This window comes from Falco rusticolus, chromosome 2 (genome assembly GCF_015220075.1).
Source record: "Falco rusticolus isolate bFalRus1 chromosome 2, bFalRus1.pri, whole genome shotgun sequence".
In the NCBI taxonomy this organism is placed as follows: Eukaryota; Metazoa; Chordata; class Aves; order Falconiformes; family Falconidae; genus Falco; species Falco rusticolus.
The window spans coordinates 85,938,622-85,953,339 of NC_051188.1; the positions used below are offsets into that span (position 1 = coordinate 85,938,622).

General features: G+C 34.7%; 1 protein-coding gene across 14 annotated transcripts in view; it reads left to right on the top strand.

The window, feature by feature from the left end:
- Nucleotides 1-14,718, top strand: part of DMD (dystrophin) — a 1,095,710-nt gene that overhangs the window by 903,990 nt on the left and 177,002 nt on the right. For all 14 annotated transcript variants that reach the window (XM_037376983.1, XM_037376984.1, XM_037376980.1 and 11 more), the window contains 2 exons: nucleotides 7,140-7,260; nucleotides 7,920-8,188. In XM_037376983.1, the coding sequence (XP_037232880.1) occupies nucleotides 7,140-7,260; nucleotides 7,920-8,188 (390 nt within the window). The remainder of the gene's footprint in view (nucleotides 1-7,139; nucleotides 7,261-7,919; nucleotides 8,189-14,718) is intronic.

The following is a 14,718-nucleotide window of genomic DNA, read 5'->3' on the forward strand; positions in this document are numbered from 1 at the left end:
GATGAAAAAAACAAAACCCAAAACCAAAAACAAAACACCTCACTGTCAGTGCACAATGCTTTTCTAAGATGATATAATGCTTTGCTGCAAGGGAAAGCTTAATTGCATTTCCTAGGTCTTCCTTCTGGAGAGGTGATGTGTAGGATGTGTCTTTCTCACAAAACTTTACTTGAGACTTCAAGCATTATCACAGAAACGGTGAGGCCAAAACATCCATGACTTTATGCAGCACCACCTTTTTTCCCTGTGTGAAAGGTAAGATACATGAAATCTGAGGTCTGTCCTACCCAGCTGGCTATTGCAACTTTCATAAAGTAGTTTTAAAGCCCATCCAGAAGATCAATATGGGAGAAATAATATAAATGTTGCTTTAACTCAGCATGACTTTAACTCAAACCCTTTACCTAAAGACAACTCTTGAGGCAAAACAAGACTTAAAGAAGGGCTTGTGTAGAAGTGTTACAACAAAACTTGTGTTATCTGAATAATGTTTGAGTATTCAAAAACATGACCTTTCCTCCTGGATCAAAGAAATATTTTTTTCATCTAGAGAAATGACTTCTCATAACATATTAATATTGTATATTGTTCTACAAACTATTAAAAAAGTCCCTAGAATTCATGGTAAAGGTGGCAAGACATCAGTGATGGACTAAGTGATCTCTCTCTCACTCATTAATCAACTGAAGTGTTTAAAACTTTCAGGGATGAGAAGTGCTGCGTGAAAGTAAGTTATCATTAATAGGTGGAAAGTAACTTTACAAAATTACTTTTCCCACTCCTCCTTTCTGAATATCTTCTCTGCCACATGCAGATACATACAAGACACAAATCTATGGTCATCATGTCTAGTATCAAAACTAGAACTTTTTTGTTCCTTTTAGAAATATGGCTTTTTTCCTGTCCCTATTCTCTAGCACTTCTGTAGTTTAATGTGAGCCCTTTTTACTTGTAGGTATTCTGAAAAAACACATAATCCTTGAAATTAGGTTACCCTGTCTACTCTTTCAAAAGTTTCTTACAGAGAAGGAGGGAAAAGCCACCAGTGCAGAATAATGCTGACTTCAGGTTGCCTTTGACAAAATCTGTTTGCAGCTTGGAGTTTTTCTACTGTATTTTTTTTTTCCATGACACTATGGACTTTCTTTTACTCTAAAAGTTTATTTTACAGAAGCAGACATACAAAGCTGTATTTGAATGAACAGCTTACCTGATTTCTGAACATAAGAAAAATGCTTTTAAAAAGGCTTGCACCACAAGTGTAGCAGCATCTAGCTTAAAACCGGAGTGCAGTACTGAAAAGCCGAGTTTTTTCAAGAGTTTTAGGGCCTCTGCTTAAGAACAAAACTTAGTTCTCAGAGTGTTGGAGGTAAAAGTAAAGAGTAGTTGAATTTTGCTTTTGAGAAAAAGAATCTGCTGATTGTTCATTTTGTTCTCCTCAGTGTCAGTTCTGGAAATCAGTCTTCAGTAAACAAGCTAAGCCTCTACCTATCTTTTAAATGACACAAAACTTCCAGCTTTGGTTTTTCTGTATCAGTACAATGTCTTTCCTTCTGTGAAAAAAATATTTTTGCCAGGTAAAGCCTGAAGTGAACCCAAGGTAAGTTCATCATTGGAGAAGAGAAAAACTTTGAGCAGGGGAACATTATTTACAAGCAGGTTAAATGATTGCCATTGAAAAATGGCATGATGAGTGCAAACATGATTTTATGCCTGAATCTTTTTTCTAAGACAGTGTTACAAGCTGATATTTTTTTTTCCCCCCTTAAGGATGTAATTTATAGAAAAACAAACATACTTAACCTCTCTGTTGTTTAGAAGACCATCTGGAATGTCTCAGACATTCATAGCAGAGATGAAAGGAAGTCAGTTCTTATCATTAGAATGCTCCTAGTTGACAAGATTGGCTTTAAAAATTTTAAGAGTAAAATTCAGATGAAAGTTTCAAATGCTTGAATCTGTGCCAGAGGAGAGCTTGAACTCAACTGAGAGAAGAGCTATCTATGCAGTCAAAATCATTGTTGCATTATAAATTAGAGGTGCTTTTTAGACAAGGAAATTTGGAATTTGTCCCAAGTACACTCACATAACCACTATTTCTTTGAACTTATATATAGTGGGTCATTTTGTTGATTTTTGACAGCTGAAGAAGTTGTGTCTATGCCAAAGTCTTAGAATGGGTGAGAGGAGTGGGTGTGTCGGGGAAGTGGGGTGTTGTCAATAATGAAAAATGCTGCTGTTCATCAAAATACTATTTAATTATCATACAGTTTTCTTTGCTTTACTGTCAAAATAATGGTTTATTGAAGTAATATTAATAACTGTACATGTTACAGTTAATCTCAGTTCAGTTACTTGGGCATCATGCAGATAGTCTGCTTTTTCTTTCATTCTTTTAAGATTTGCCACTAGTGATTGTATTAACAGCATAAGTAGCATTTATGAATATAGAAGGTAATTATTAACAATTCCTTGGAAACACAATCCCATGAAATGTATAGCAGCAGTGCCTAAGGAGTATAATTCCTGCATCAACACACTAACTTTTTCTGGTGGCACAATTTTTATCTGCTTTTTAAAATTGAAGTCAAAACCCTTTTCTAAAAAGCATTCTGGTTGTGAAACATCTTAAATTAATTTTATTGTACTCTTTCTCTTCAAAATTAATTAAAAGCAAAAATATCTGCTTTTATAATAACAAATTAATGTTAGTTTTACTAATGCAAGTCCCTTCTCGTTATATTGTCATCTTTCAAATTAAACCGTCTGTGTTTCTCCATCTACAGAGCTTTAAAGACACTCATGAAGAGGTAACGGAGGTTTGAGATAAGCTGATCAATATAGGCATTATTAAAACGGTGGACAGAATACCACTACTGCTGTACTGTTGATGACAAATAGAGATGCTTAAATAGTTTACTTACTTTTTTTTTTTTGTGTGTGTGTTGGGTCATAAATTATGGGCATTCGATTTCCACTACAGTCACCATGAAGTGTGGAAGAAGTTAAGGAATTCAATTAAATTAGCCTAAAGTCATTAGCTGTAAATTAGACATTCATTTAGGCTAATTCTGCTTTCAGTGATGGTCGTCTTATTATAAAGATGTGTCAGTCAGGGCTTAGATAGATAAATACTTTCCTTTTTTTTTTTCTCAAAACCCCAGAAAATTTAATTTGTTGCTACTTAGGATTTTTATTGGTAGTGTGTACATATTTCACAACAAAACTTTAATCAGAAAAGCTGGCTTTATTTTCATACAGTAAGAACATTTCTTGGAATGGGATAGTGCAAAATGAGCATTCATTATTTTTAATGCTGTTCTGTGCTTCTGCTTCAGCCTCATGTTTTTTTCATTCTTTCCTTTTAAAATTTCTTATACTGAAACGTATTCGAAACTCACTTGGTAGAAGTCTGCAGATCAAAACCAGAGAAGGCTATGAGAATTGTAAATAGATCTTAAGACCATACTGTGAACTTTTCTGAAACTCAGGATTTACAGACTATAATCACACCCACCGGCTCCAATATACAGAATGGAAAAGTTGGAAAATAAAAGATTTAACACATAGGCTTACTGTTTTTCTTTAATAAAAGAGAAAGAGAATCTTCTTGTTTGTGACTAGATACAAAATATACAAAGTCGGAAAGTTCCCATTAGCATTTCTCTATTGTATTGAGAAGATAGATACAATGATTCCTGTTCACACAGTTTATGGGATGCAGTGTGCATATCTGATTATGTTATCCTTGTTCTGTTGCACAACAGATGCTGGGGAATGTGGCTTTAAACTTTTTTCAGAAATATAACACCACTAGGTGTATTTCGTTGGTACGGCTTTATACAAAAGCAGTATAAGCGGAAAGAAGGTATTTTGCATCCTTCTCATTTTTTCTACATGTACATAGCTAGGGTTTACCTGACTACAGCAGCAGGAGTCCGTACAGCAGTACTACTGATTCCAAATACATAGCTTAAAGGCATTTCTGGCTTTCAAATATGCTATCAGTTGGTGTAGTTCTGTGTTCCCATAGAATTTCTGTGACTCCTTCCTGCTCTTGGTGCCTGTGAGAACAGACCTTTGTGCATGTGCCTCCTGTTAGACTGGTTTGGGGAATAGACATTTCTGAAGAAAAATTTGTCTTTGGAGATGTTTATAAAGCATATTATATCTTTAAGCTGTTACACAATTGCAGTGTTAAAAAAGCAGTATTACTGTTGATGCCACTTTTAAAACTATCAGATGAAAGCAAAGCCCACAGTCCACGGGGGAACATTTTAAGTTATGCTACCTGCTGCCTTACTTGAGCTGCAGACCTGCCTTACATCAGAATGATGTAACGTGAGGTGAGCACAAAAACTAATTAAAGGAATGGATTTTTCTCATTTGGAGGCATGAAAAAGGCTTATTATATTTCCTCTTTCCATTGCACTTCATGCAAGAGTCAAGTATGAATTATAAAAATTTCTAAACCTAAAAATGTCTGTGTTAGAAGAGTTTTAACCCTGCAGTAACCCCACTCAGTTTTTATGCAGAGTAATATCCAGTGATAGTTTACTTGTTAATATACAGTACTTTTTGTGAAAATCAGTGTTGGTTCTTACGGGTCAACATGATTGTTGAAAATATTTATCACAGATATTAATCAAACAGTAGATTCCCTTATGATAGCAGATACACCCTGTGAAAGGGTCCCAGTTCCTTTGAGGTACATGACACAAAATTAACATCTTTTAATTACTTAGTCGCTTCCTTCAAGAAAGCACACATTGTTAAAGGGTTTTCCTGATTCACATTTACAAACCTTATGGTCAGTTCTTGACCACTTAATAAAAAATTTATTTAAATATTTATAGTAAAATAATGTAGTCATTTCCTTAAGTTTATTTTCCTGAAATGTATGAAGGATTTTTTATCTGTGACTGCTCATATTATAAACTGCAGGTGTGATTCTCATCATTAGTTCTGTTAAGTATTTCCTGTACAGAGATTGTATATCAAATATAATTCACAGTGTAATGAACTTTTTAATATTAAATTTATAATCTTTCATTAGTTTGCATAGAAAGCCAAATTTTGTATAATAATTAATTAACCTGAATTGGTAAATTTATTATCTTAGAAGCCTATAGACTCTCTGTGTTGTGAAAAGAAATTTCTAATCCCTGCAGTAAAATATCTGTTTTCCAGTCATGGCATATGGCTCTCCTTTTTTCAGTATTGTGTTTTGTGTTACCTCGCACTATTGTTATCTGCATATTTTACCTCTATGCTACTTGAAAACAGTATGCATTCGATATTGTTCCATAAAAAGAGAAGACAATGTTGAAATAAAACAGTGGTAAGGACCGTTTAGATAAATTCAACACAGCATGCAAAAGACCCAATGCAACGTGCGATCCGCAGGCTAGGTTTCCTCCACATTTTTGTGCGGTGAACATTTGGATTCAGATTAATGGAATTGTCGTGGTTCAACCCCAGTCAGCAACTAACTACCACACAGCTGCTCACTCACTCCCTACCCCAAAGGGATGGAGAGGGGAATCAGGAAGGAATGCAAAACTCGAGGGTTGAGATAAGAAAAAAATAATAAACAAAATAAAATAGGGGGAAAAAACCAATAATAACCACATTATTGTAATGAAAAGGAGGGAGAAGGGGAGAGGAATAAAATACAGAGGGAAGGGAGAAAAAGAACGAGTGACATACAATACAATAGTTCACCACTCACTGACCGATGCCCAACCAGTCCCCGAGCATCATTCATCAGGCCCCAGCCAACTGCCCTCTGTTTATATACTGAGCATGACATTCTGTGGTATGGAATATCCCTTTGGCTAGTTTGGTTCAGCTGTCCTGGCTGTGTCCCCTCCTAATTTCTTGTGACCCTCCAACCTTCTTGCTGGCAGGGCCTGAAGAAACTGAAAAGTTCTTGACTTAGTATAAACATTACCCAGCAACAACAAAAAATATCAGTTATCAACATTATTCTCACATCAAAACTTAAACAGCACTGCACCAGCTTCTAAGAAGAAAATTAACCCTATCCCAGCTGAAACTAGGACAGGAATCTTAAATTCTCTTTAACAAAACAAACAAACCTCAAAAAACAAAACCAAGCCTGAGATTATATATGTATACTTTCAGTAGCCTACCAAAATTTTATATACCAACCTTGAGAATCTTACTCATGGTCATTTTAAAAGCAGGGAATAGAAGAGAGATAGTAAAAGGAGCTGTTGCTGGAGGAAGGAAAATGCAAAGAGGAAAGAAGAAAAAAAGGCAAGAAAGAAGACAGGTGCCAGAAGCATGGCAGGAAAGGAAGAGATGAAAGGCAGAAATACAGTTGATATGAAAAGGAGCAGAACATGCCACCAAGCAATGATAAACATAATGATATGGAAACTGATAATAAATACTGATGAATGCAACTAAGAATTAACTATTTCATAAGGACTACTTTTTGCGCTTTAATTTTTATTCATGCAGGCTAGATGGCATTTTTGAATTTTCACTTTGGCCTTGATACTACATTTCAGAAATCTCAGTTAATGTAATTTTGGAAGAAATACAACTACAGCACTACTGGAAAAGATTATAATTTAATATACTGGATTATTTTATTTTCTTATTAATTGTTGCAGATTAACATGTCAATATCCATAAGTCTTTTTTTTTTTTTTTCCTCCTTATGATGTAACAGTTGCCAGCAGCAGTTGCAAAGTGATAGCTGTAAGACATATTGGATTTCCCTTCTCATTCCAGTAATTCTTGCTTTCAAGAGCCATCAGCCGTGCTGGTCTGGTCCACTACAGAGCCAGGCGAAACCTTGCCCCTTGCAGCTCAGTTCTGGAGTTGACCCTGATGTTAAACAAAAGGGATCCCTCTCACAGTGAAAATTTGATCAGCAACCTTGTGTACTTTGCAGCATGCTGGCAGAATGTTTGCTCCTTTGAATACAATGTGATTTCAAGTTAAGCAAAAGCTGATTATCTCTTTTACATTTTTTTTTGTAACTACTTGTAATACACACATGGAAGCTGTGGTTGGAAATTTTGTTCTTAAATTGCTGAAAACAAGGGCTAGCACTCAGTATTTCTTCATATATCCACTTACGATAAGTTTGTTTCATCTCTCAGACCTTCAAGAGGGACCTGAAAACAAAAGAACCTACTATCAGGACTGCGCTTGAGACTGTGCGGATCTTCTTAGCAGAGCAGCCTGTGGAGGGACTGGAGAAGCTCTACCCAGAATCAAGAGGTAACTGAAGAAAGAGCAGCATAATGAAACATTGCTGGAAAGATCAGTGATGATCAGTGATGGTTAAATAAATTCTGCCAGCCACTGTGAAAGTGTTCCTTTTACACTCCAAGTTGAATGTCAGTATTCAGAAACTAAGCTAAAAATATAATGAAAGAAACCCTTGGTGATCCTTCTGAACACTATGGCACTAAATAGACATGCATATTTATAGGAAGACTTTGAAACTGGCTTTAACTATAGCTGTAGGCCCATTTGAGGTCTGAAGGATGCAATTTAATTTAAAATTCAACTTGTAATCTCAGTACTACAGAAGCTCCCAAACCCACTCAAATTCAGCAAAAGATTCACAGTGATTAATATTTATGTATGTGCAGAAATATCTTGCTGAATCAAGACACAGCTGATAAACTTTCAGCTACACCCTGCATGTTTAAAAATGCCTTTATGTGCCTAAACACATACTGTGGTCATCTGTATGGTGGCAAGATTAAAATTTGTTAAGAAATTTTCAAATGAAAATACATTAATAAAATAAATTTAATGGGTGCCTTTAGTTATGAATAGTTTCTCACTGAGCTCTGAACTTAACCAGATGGCAATTATTTTTTTTCAAAGACAAGTATATGTCTTAAAAGCCTCTTGACTTTCACATTTAGAACTGTCACCTGAGGAAAGGGCACACAATGTCACTAAACTTCTCCAAAGGCAAGCGGATGAGGTCAGAACTGAGTGGGATAAGCTGAATCTACAGTCTGCTGATTGGCAAAAGAAAATAGATGATGCCCTTGAAAGACTGCAGGGCCTTCAAGAGGCGATGGATGAACTGGACCTGAAACTACGCCAGGCTGAAGTGTTCAAGGGATCTTGGCAGCCAGTGGGGGATCTGCTAATTGACTCTTTGCAGGATCACTTAGAAAAAGTCAAGGTATGTGTCAGTATTTCAGTATTTCTGAGTATGAAGTAATTGGCTTGTTCGTTGTATGAATTCCCAAATCAGGAATTATCTTTCAAATGAGCAATTGATCACTTTGTATCATAGTCATTTATATTTTATTTAAAAAAAAAAGAAAAAAGAAAAAAGAAAGTACATGTAAAGAGTTTTATAATTTGTGCAATTAAAATGGAATTAAATCAACATTGAGAATGTATATTGCTAACATGGGTAAAAGCACTACAGGAATGTGTAAATATCCTCAACACACTCACTGTTAACTGAGGAGATGCAGTTAACAGTAAAGAAAGCAAAAAAGAATAGATAGGAGAATATATGATAAAAGTATATAAAAATAATTATGTTCTTTATTATATTTTTATAAACACAATGAGTACATATTTGTGCCTATACATGTAGAGTATAATTTAAATAATTTAAGATATATTGTTTTGTTGTTTTGCCATGATGGTGGTATCTGCTATCTGTCTTATTTGATAACTGGGCCTCATAATGTAAGATAGTTAAAAAAAAAAAACCTGGGAAAACTGTCATTATTTTTTTTTTAGCAATGCTTATCTGCTTTCAACAGTTGTTTCATAAAATCTTGGCTTATTGAGAAACTCACGAGGACTTGTCCTCTTTCAGCATGACTGCCATGGACAGACTTTATAAATAATACAGGATTCCTTCAGCTAGAGCACAATAGAGACAGTTGCCATATTGATAAGAACAAAGTGCCTCTGTTCCATTCACATAAATGAGATTCATCACTCATTTTGAAAGAGACCTGAGCTGACTGTTATTTTCCTTAGTAGAACATTAGGATCTAAGAAACAGAAAATAGAATGACTAATGGCAAGAGAAAATGCCTTTTAAAAATCAAATGTAGTTTATGAAAAAAAAAAAAGTCTGCAAGTTTTAATCACCCAGAAAGTTTAATGAGTGTCCTGTACAAATATTATACAAGACAAATGAAATACTTGGTGGCTGATGAACAGAGCTGCAAAAATTTGTTTATCTTCATTTAAGTTCATAAATGAACAGAAGACACCTATTTATAAGTTCTCAAAAAGTGCCTTCTATTGTAACTATGGGTTTTTTTATGATTTTGAAGAAGATATTCTGAACAAAATGTCTGAATCTCTATTACTGGAAAACAAAACAAGTCATTTAATTCTAAAGCTGTGACCATAACTGTTGACTCCATAATTATAGTGTTGAATCCTGTTATGGTTTAAAAAATAAAATAAAATTAAAAATCCGTCCCCGAGGACATAATGAAATTCTAATAACAGCCATGACAAAACAGAAATCTTAACACTTATGAAAAACCAGGGGTACTATCAATCGGTGAATTTCTGTTTATTCCTTCTGTAGTCTTCATATTAGGGTCAGGCAGAAACCAAGACTGTTTCAAGATTTAAAATTAGATGCTACCACCTACCCAGTGATTTTTATCCTATTTCCACCACATTTACTTAAAATATTTATTAATATAGGCTTTCATAAGGCCACACCATAAGATTATCAGCTAAACGGTAAACAACAAAAAAACATACAGAATATATTCATATCCTTATAAGCTCTAACTTTTCATTATATATATGTCAATTGTAGTTTGCTAGATGTACACACATGGCTATTGTGCTTTCAATACCTTCTAAGTGATCATAATTACCTTAGGTAATATAAGAACACAATAGGCCAAAAGCTGAATACTATTAACTGTGTGAGTAGTACAATAATTGCCCCAAAATATGCTGTCTGGAAAGTGTGCAGTGCTCTAACGAGATGTAATTCCAACATAGATACTAAAGTCAAATGCATGTACTAATCAGGCAATATAAGAATGCTTGTGAAATTAGTAACTACCAAGAAAGCTACAACTGTGTCTGCAATTTGAAGGCCTATATAAAACTGTTTTAGGTTTTGTAGTTTTTACCTCGGTTATTCATATTTATGACATTCATATTTTTTCTTAGAGTGAAATCTATTTTAGAAAAGTAAATCAAGACCAAAAAATTATGCAACCCTAAAATAGACCATTTAAATCCTTAAAAAGTTTTCAAGTTTGCATTTGTTACATGTGAACTGGCTAGGCTATAGAAACTATATAGTCTATAGACTATAGAAACTTTGATCTTGATCCTTTATACCTGTAGAATGCCTACCTAAAGTATACAAATATTTAAAATATACTCACAGCCCTAGCCTTAATAGCTGGGTTTAATTTATTCAAAACCTAAACCAGAGGGTTTAATGTAAATATATTACCAGTGACAGGAGCAGTAAGACATGTTTTAGGCCCGTTTTTATGTTGAACGTATTTGTTCTATAGTAAGTTCATTTCTGATTTACTCCCTGTCTTGATAAGTTTAGATATAACCATTACTAATATTTCAGTAATAATGATCAACTTTGTCAGTTTATCTCTTCCCTCTCCCCCAATTCTTTTTTAATTAAACCCAAACAATTGGGAAGCTATTTTTTTTCTGCTTCATTTGAAAAGATGGAAGAGAAAGATTATATTTTGGCTACTTTTCTACAAGAATTTAAAGCAAATCTAGGCTTATCTACAAAATGTAACACATTTATTTTGTTCATAGGACCTTAACAACAAGATAAACCAAACTATAGATAACAGTATTATATTCATAGTTGCTGTCCTGGTTTCAGCCACCTGGTTTCAACCACAACATTTGCTTGTAAAGAAAATTGTTGCTTTGAGAGGAACTTTGTTACTAAAAGACTTGCTAGTCTAATGCCCAAAACTCTTGATAAGATTAAGAAAGCTATTATGGGAACATTTACAAAAAAGTATGTAGAATTGACTCAAAGCATTAGCCAGGTAAGCAGCAGTGCCTGCTTTGACTGCTCCACAGAAATTAAGAATATCATTCCTAGTCTAAAGTGGAGGTCCAATGATGGGAAGACTAAATGGGCAAGAGAGATTTCTGGTAGAAGGACAGGTGGAGGGAACGAGAAGCAAGCTCCAACCTGCTCAGTGCTGAATTGATTCCTCCTGCATCCTGGTTACCTCTTCCTGTCTACAAGACCAGTCCTTAGCTCCAAAACTGCAGTAATCCCCCAAAGTGCTGTATGCATATGAGAATGGAAAATGAGTTAAAAGCTGTTGTGGAATTCCTGATGCATAATTTCAAAATGTACCTTATAATCAAGATTGGGAGAATCACTCAGACATTTGACTCAGCTCTGCAGAAATTAGATGCCTTTGATGTCTGTTATTTGGCCTGTATAAGCTGGTTTAACACATGCCTGGTTACTACCGTTTTCTTCTTGCTCCTCTTAGTAATTGATTCACCTAAAGGTTAAATACTTTTCCTTTGAAAATGTTTCAATTAAAAAGTAAATTTGCTGAAGAAGACACATGTTATATAGCCTTCAGTTAAAAGTTATCAGTAAACAATAAGTTTTTTATCTTTATAAACTGTATTATCAACCAAACATTGATATATTATACATTTCTCATCCTTGGTCTGGTTTTAGTGAAGTGTGTCATAATGACTAATGATATTACAGTGTGAGGGAGAATACCTATTTCTCTACATACATCTAAGCACCCCAAGCATTTTCTGAGCAAATCTTTGAAATATTGGTCACATATGATTGCATTTCTTGCAAATCCTCCTATTCAGGATCACAGTAGCCTTCCCAAACACAAGCTGATTAATAACTTCCAAGGGAATAAGTTTACCCAGTGCCATTTGTCACTGTTTTCTTTAGTTATAGTTGCTGGAACTCTTAAGGTCATGGTGTAATGCTGAACTACAAAAAATAACAGATCTTTGATCAGTATTAATGGATTATTATTATTACAGATCCTTGATCTGTATTGATGTACCAATTGGTATTTGTCTCTGATTCTAAGGACAAGCGATAGTTTCACATGACTACCCCAAAGAACGCAACCTAGACTACAGATGACCTATAATCAAAATCTCCTTCAGATTTCTCTGCTGTCCTATGTTATTCTCATGTTTTTCTTCTCTCATATGAGTGATCTTATCTTCAGGCTGAAATATAACTTACTTTAATACCACAACTTCTTTCTCTCTCTCTTCCAAGTGTACCTTTCTGACCATCAAAATCCAAACCATCACTTACTTAATCATCTTAAATTCGGTTCAGGCCCAAAATAATGTATAAAATGTCCCCCAATGGCCATTGGCTGATCATTATGATTGTAGTTCAGATCATAGTTTAGACATGGCCTGGGATTTCTACTTCTGTCTGTAAATTCAACAGATGCTTTCTTCTTTTAATCATTAACAAAATTTTCTCTTTTTCATCAGAATGCCTAGAACACTTAGGATCATGAGATCACCACTCGGTTGCTATATTAAGCTTTTCCTGGTATGCAAGTGATATGCAATCATACCTGCCTCATCCATTCAGTATCTTATTCAAAGGCCCATTCCAGGAATTGGCAGCATCTTGCTACTCTTTCTTCCCAAAAGACTCTCTTTTGCTCCATACCAACCAAAACCTCGGTAATGGTTATGCTGCTAGCGGGCAGCAGTCATTACATGTCATGCTGATACCTTGTCAATGTTTTGTTATCTGTCTGTGGACATCTGCAGAGAAATACTAATAGGAATCAGTACCCTTAAGAAGTTTTAGACTGTGATACTCTTACATTCTGAAACATTCTTTTTTAAATTAGAAGCCACCTTTTTAGGATGTTGTGCATAGAATTTTGTGACTGAGAAGGCAGTTTTAATGGTTTGGTTTATTGGTTACTAAAGGTAGTTCAGCTACTCCCACATACTTATGAGAGCACAATGCAAAGCACTTTCTTATGCCAGTGATACTCTACCACCTCACCAATGGCATGTAACTGCTTCGGTTTTCTGCCATACACAACACTATAAGTGAACACCAGGTCCCCTAGACTCCGTGGGGGATATAATTCCTTTCTGATATTTTATTTTAAGCTACTGTAAAACAAACAAAAAAATTATAATCAAGAACAGGCAATACTGGTTTCTTTAAAATAGAAGCATGTATCTCAAGAACATCTGCCAAATAAAAGCTGAATTGCATAGCCCTATTTTCAATTAACTCCATTCTGTTATAGAATGATTTGTTCTTCATTGTCATGTAAAGAGGGCACCTTGACTCAATACGATGACTATTAATTTTAACAAGCAGAAAAGAATTCAGTGACATAAGTCTTCTATTTTCCTAGGAGTAGTTTTCACAGAAGTCTTGCTTCTTAAGAACTGGTTGTTGTTCTTGCAGATTCACTTTTACAGTTATCAATAAAGCAGTTACATGGGAAGACTATGAACTTTGCATATAGATTATGGATTTTAATGTACTGAATGTAACAAGTGTATTCACAAAGGCTGTAAGTATCCTTTTAAATTCTTTTGTCACAGCCTATTTAAGTTTTAATACAATTTCTATTTTCTATAGAATTGTGAAAGAAAAGGCAAAGAGTGATTCATGCAAGTACTACATAAGTAACCCTTTTTTTCTGAGATGTCAAGCCTGAATTATATGATGTTTATTTCAGACTTTCTTCAGTATAATTGACAGTTGTAGCCAATTGTATGTCACTCACAAATAAATGTTCACTGGAAAGCGTCAATCGGAAACTTCTAATTTGTAAACTGAGCAGAGTTTGCAGTTATGCATAGGTCAGAAATTTGCTCATCTTCTACTCCAAAATGCATGTGCACTCAACCCTTTTGTCCCTAGTCATCTCTTGTCTAAATGAGATAAAATGTAAGATAACCCCTTAAGATAATTAGTTAAATTCCAATTTTGTTCGTAATGTGGCCATAGAGAGAAAATATATAGATTGGCAAGGTTAAAATACCATATTATTACAAACACTCTAACACTAAAACAGCATCCTCAATTACCAGACAATGAATGAGCATAGGCAGTTAATTTAAAGAAAAATAAAAAGCCTTATATATTCTTCTGTACTTCATTTTGGGTACTGTTCAGCTACTGCTGTGCTGAAAAGAGATGTTTCAGAAAAGCGGACTCTTACAGTGCTATTATGAGGGAACTGTGCTGACAGCTGCCTGCAGTGGAGATTCTGAGAGCAAAGCGAGTTGTTGAATTTCTAATATATGTTCTCATTCATAGAAAAAAAAAATCTTCCAGAATTATTTGAAATGCTTAGGAAATTGATAATTTTCTATCCTTCCTGAAGAAAGAATGATTTTTGTAAACTGGTAGGGATCACATATAGGAAAATTAGCGAATGACATCTAGTAACAAGACAATAGTCCACATTCATCCCCTCCTAGCAATGGAGATGTAAACTTGGCGTAAAGAGAGCAGTTTTAAATAGGTCTACAGAAACTATGAAAGAAATAATTACCTGGACGATGTATTGAATAATCAGAATTTCCAACCAACTAGATATCAGTATCAGTATTAGATCCATGTTAAAGCAAATTGTAAGTGGCCCTAAATACAACATTGTTTCAACAGTTTCAGTACTTGTGGACTAGAAGGTATTTTGACAATTTACAAGCATT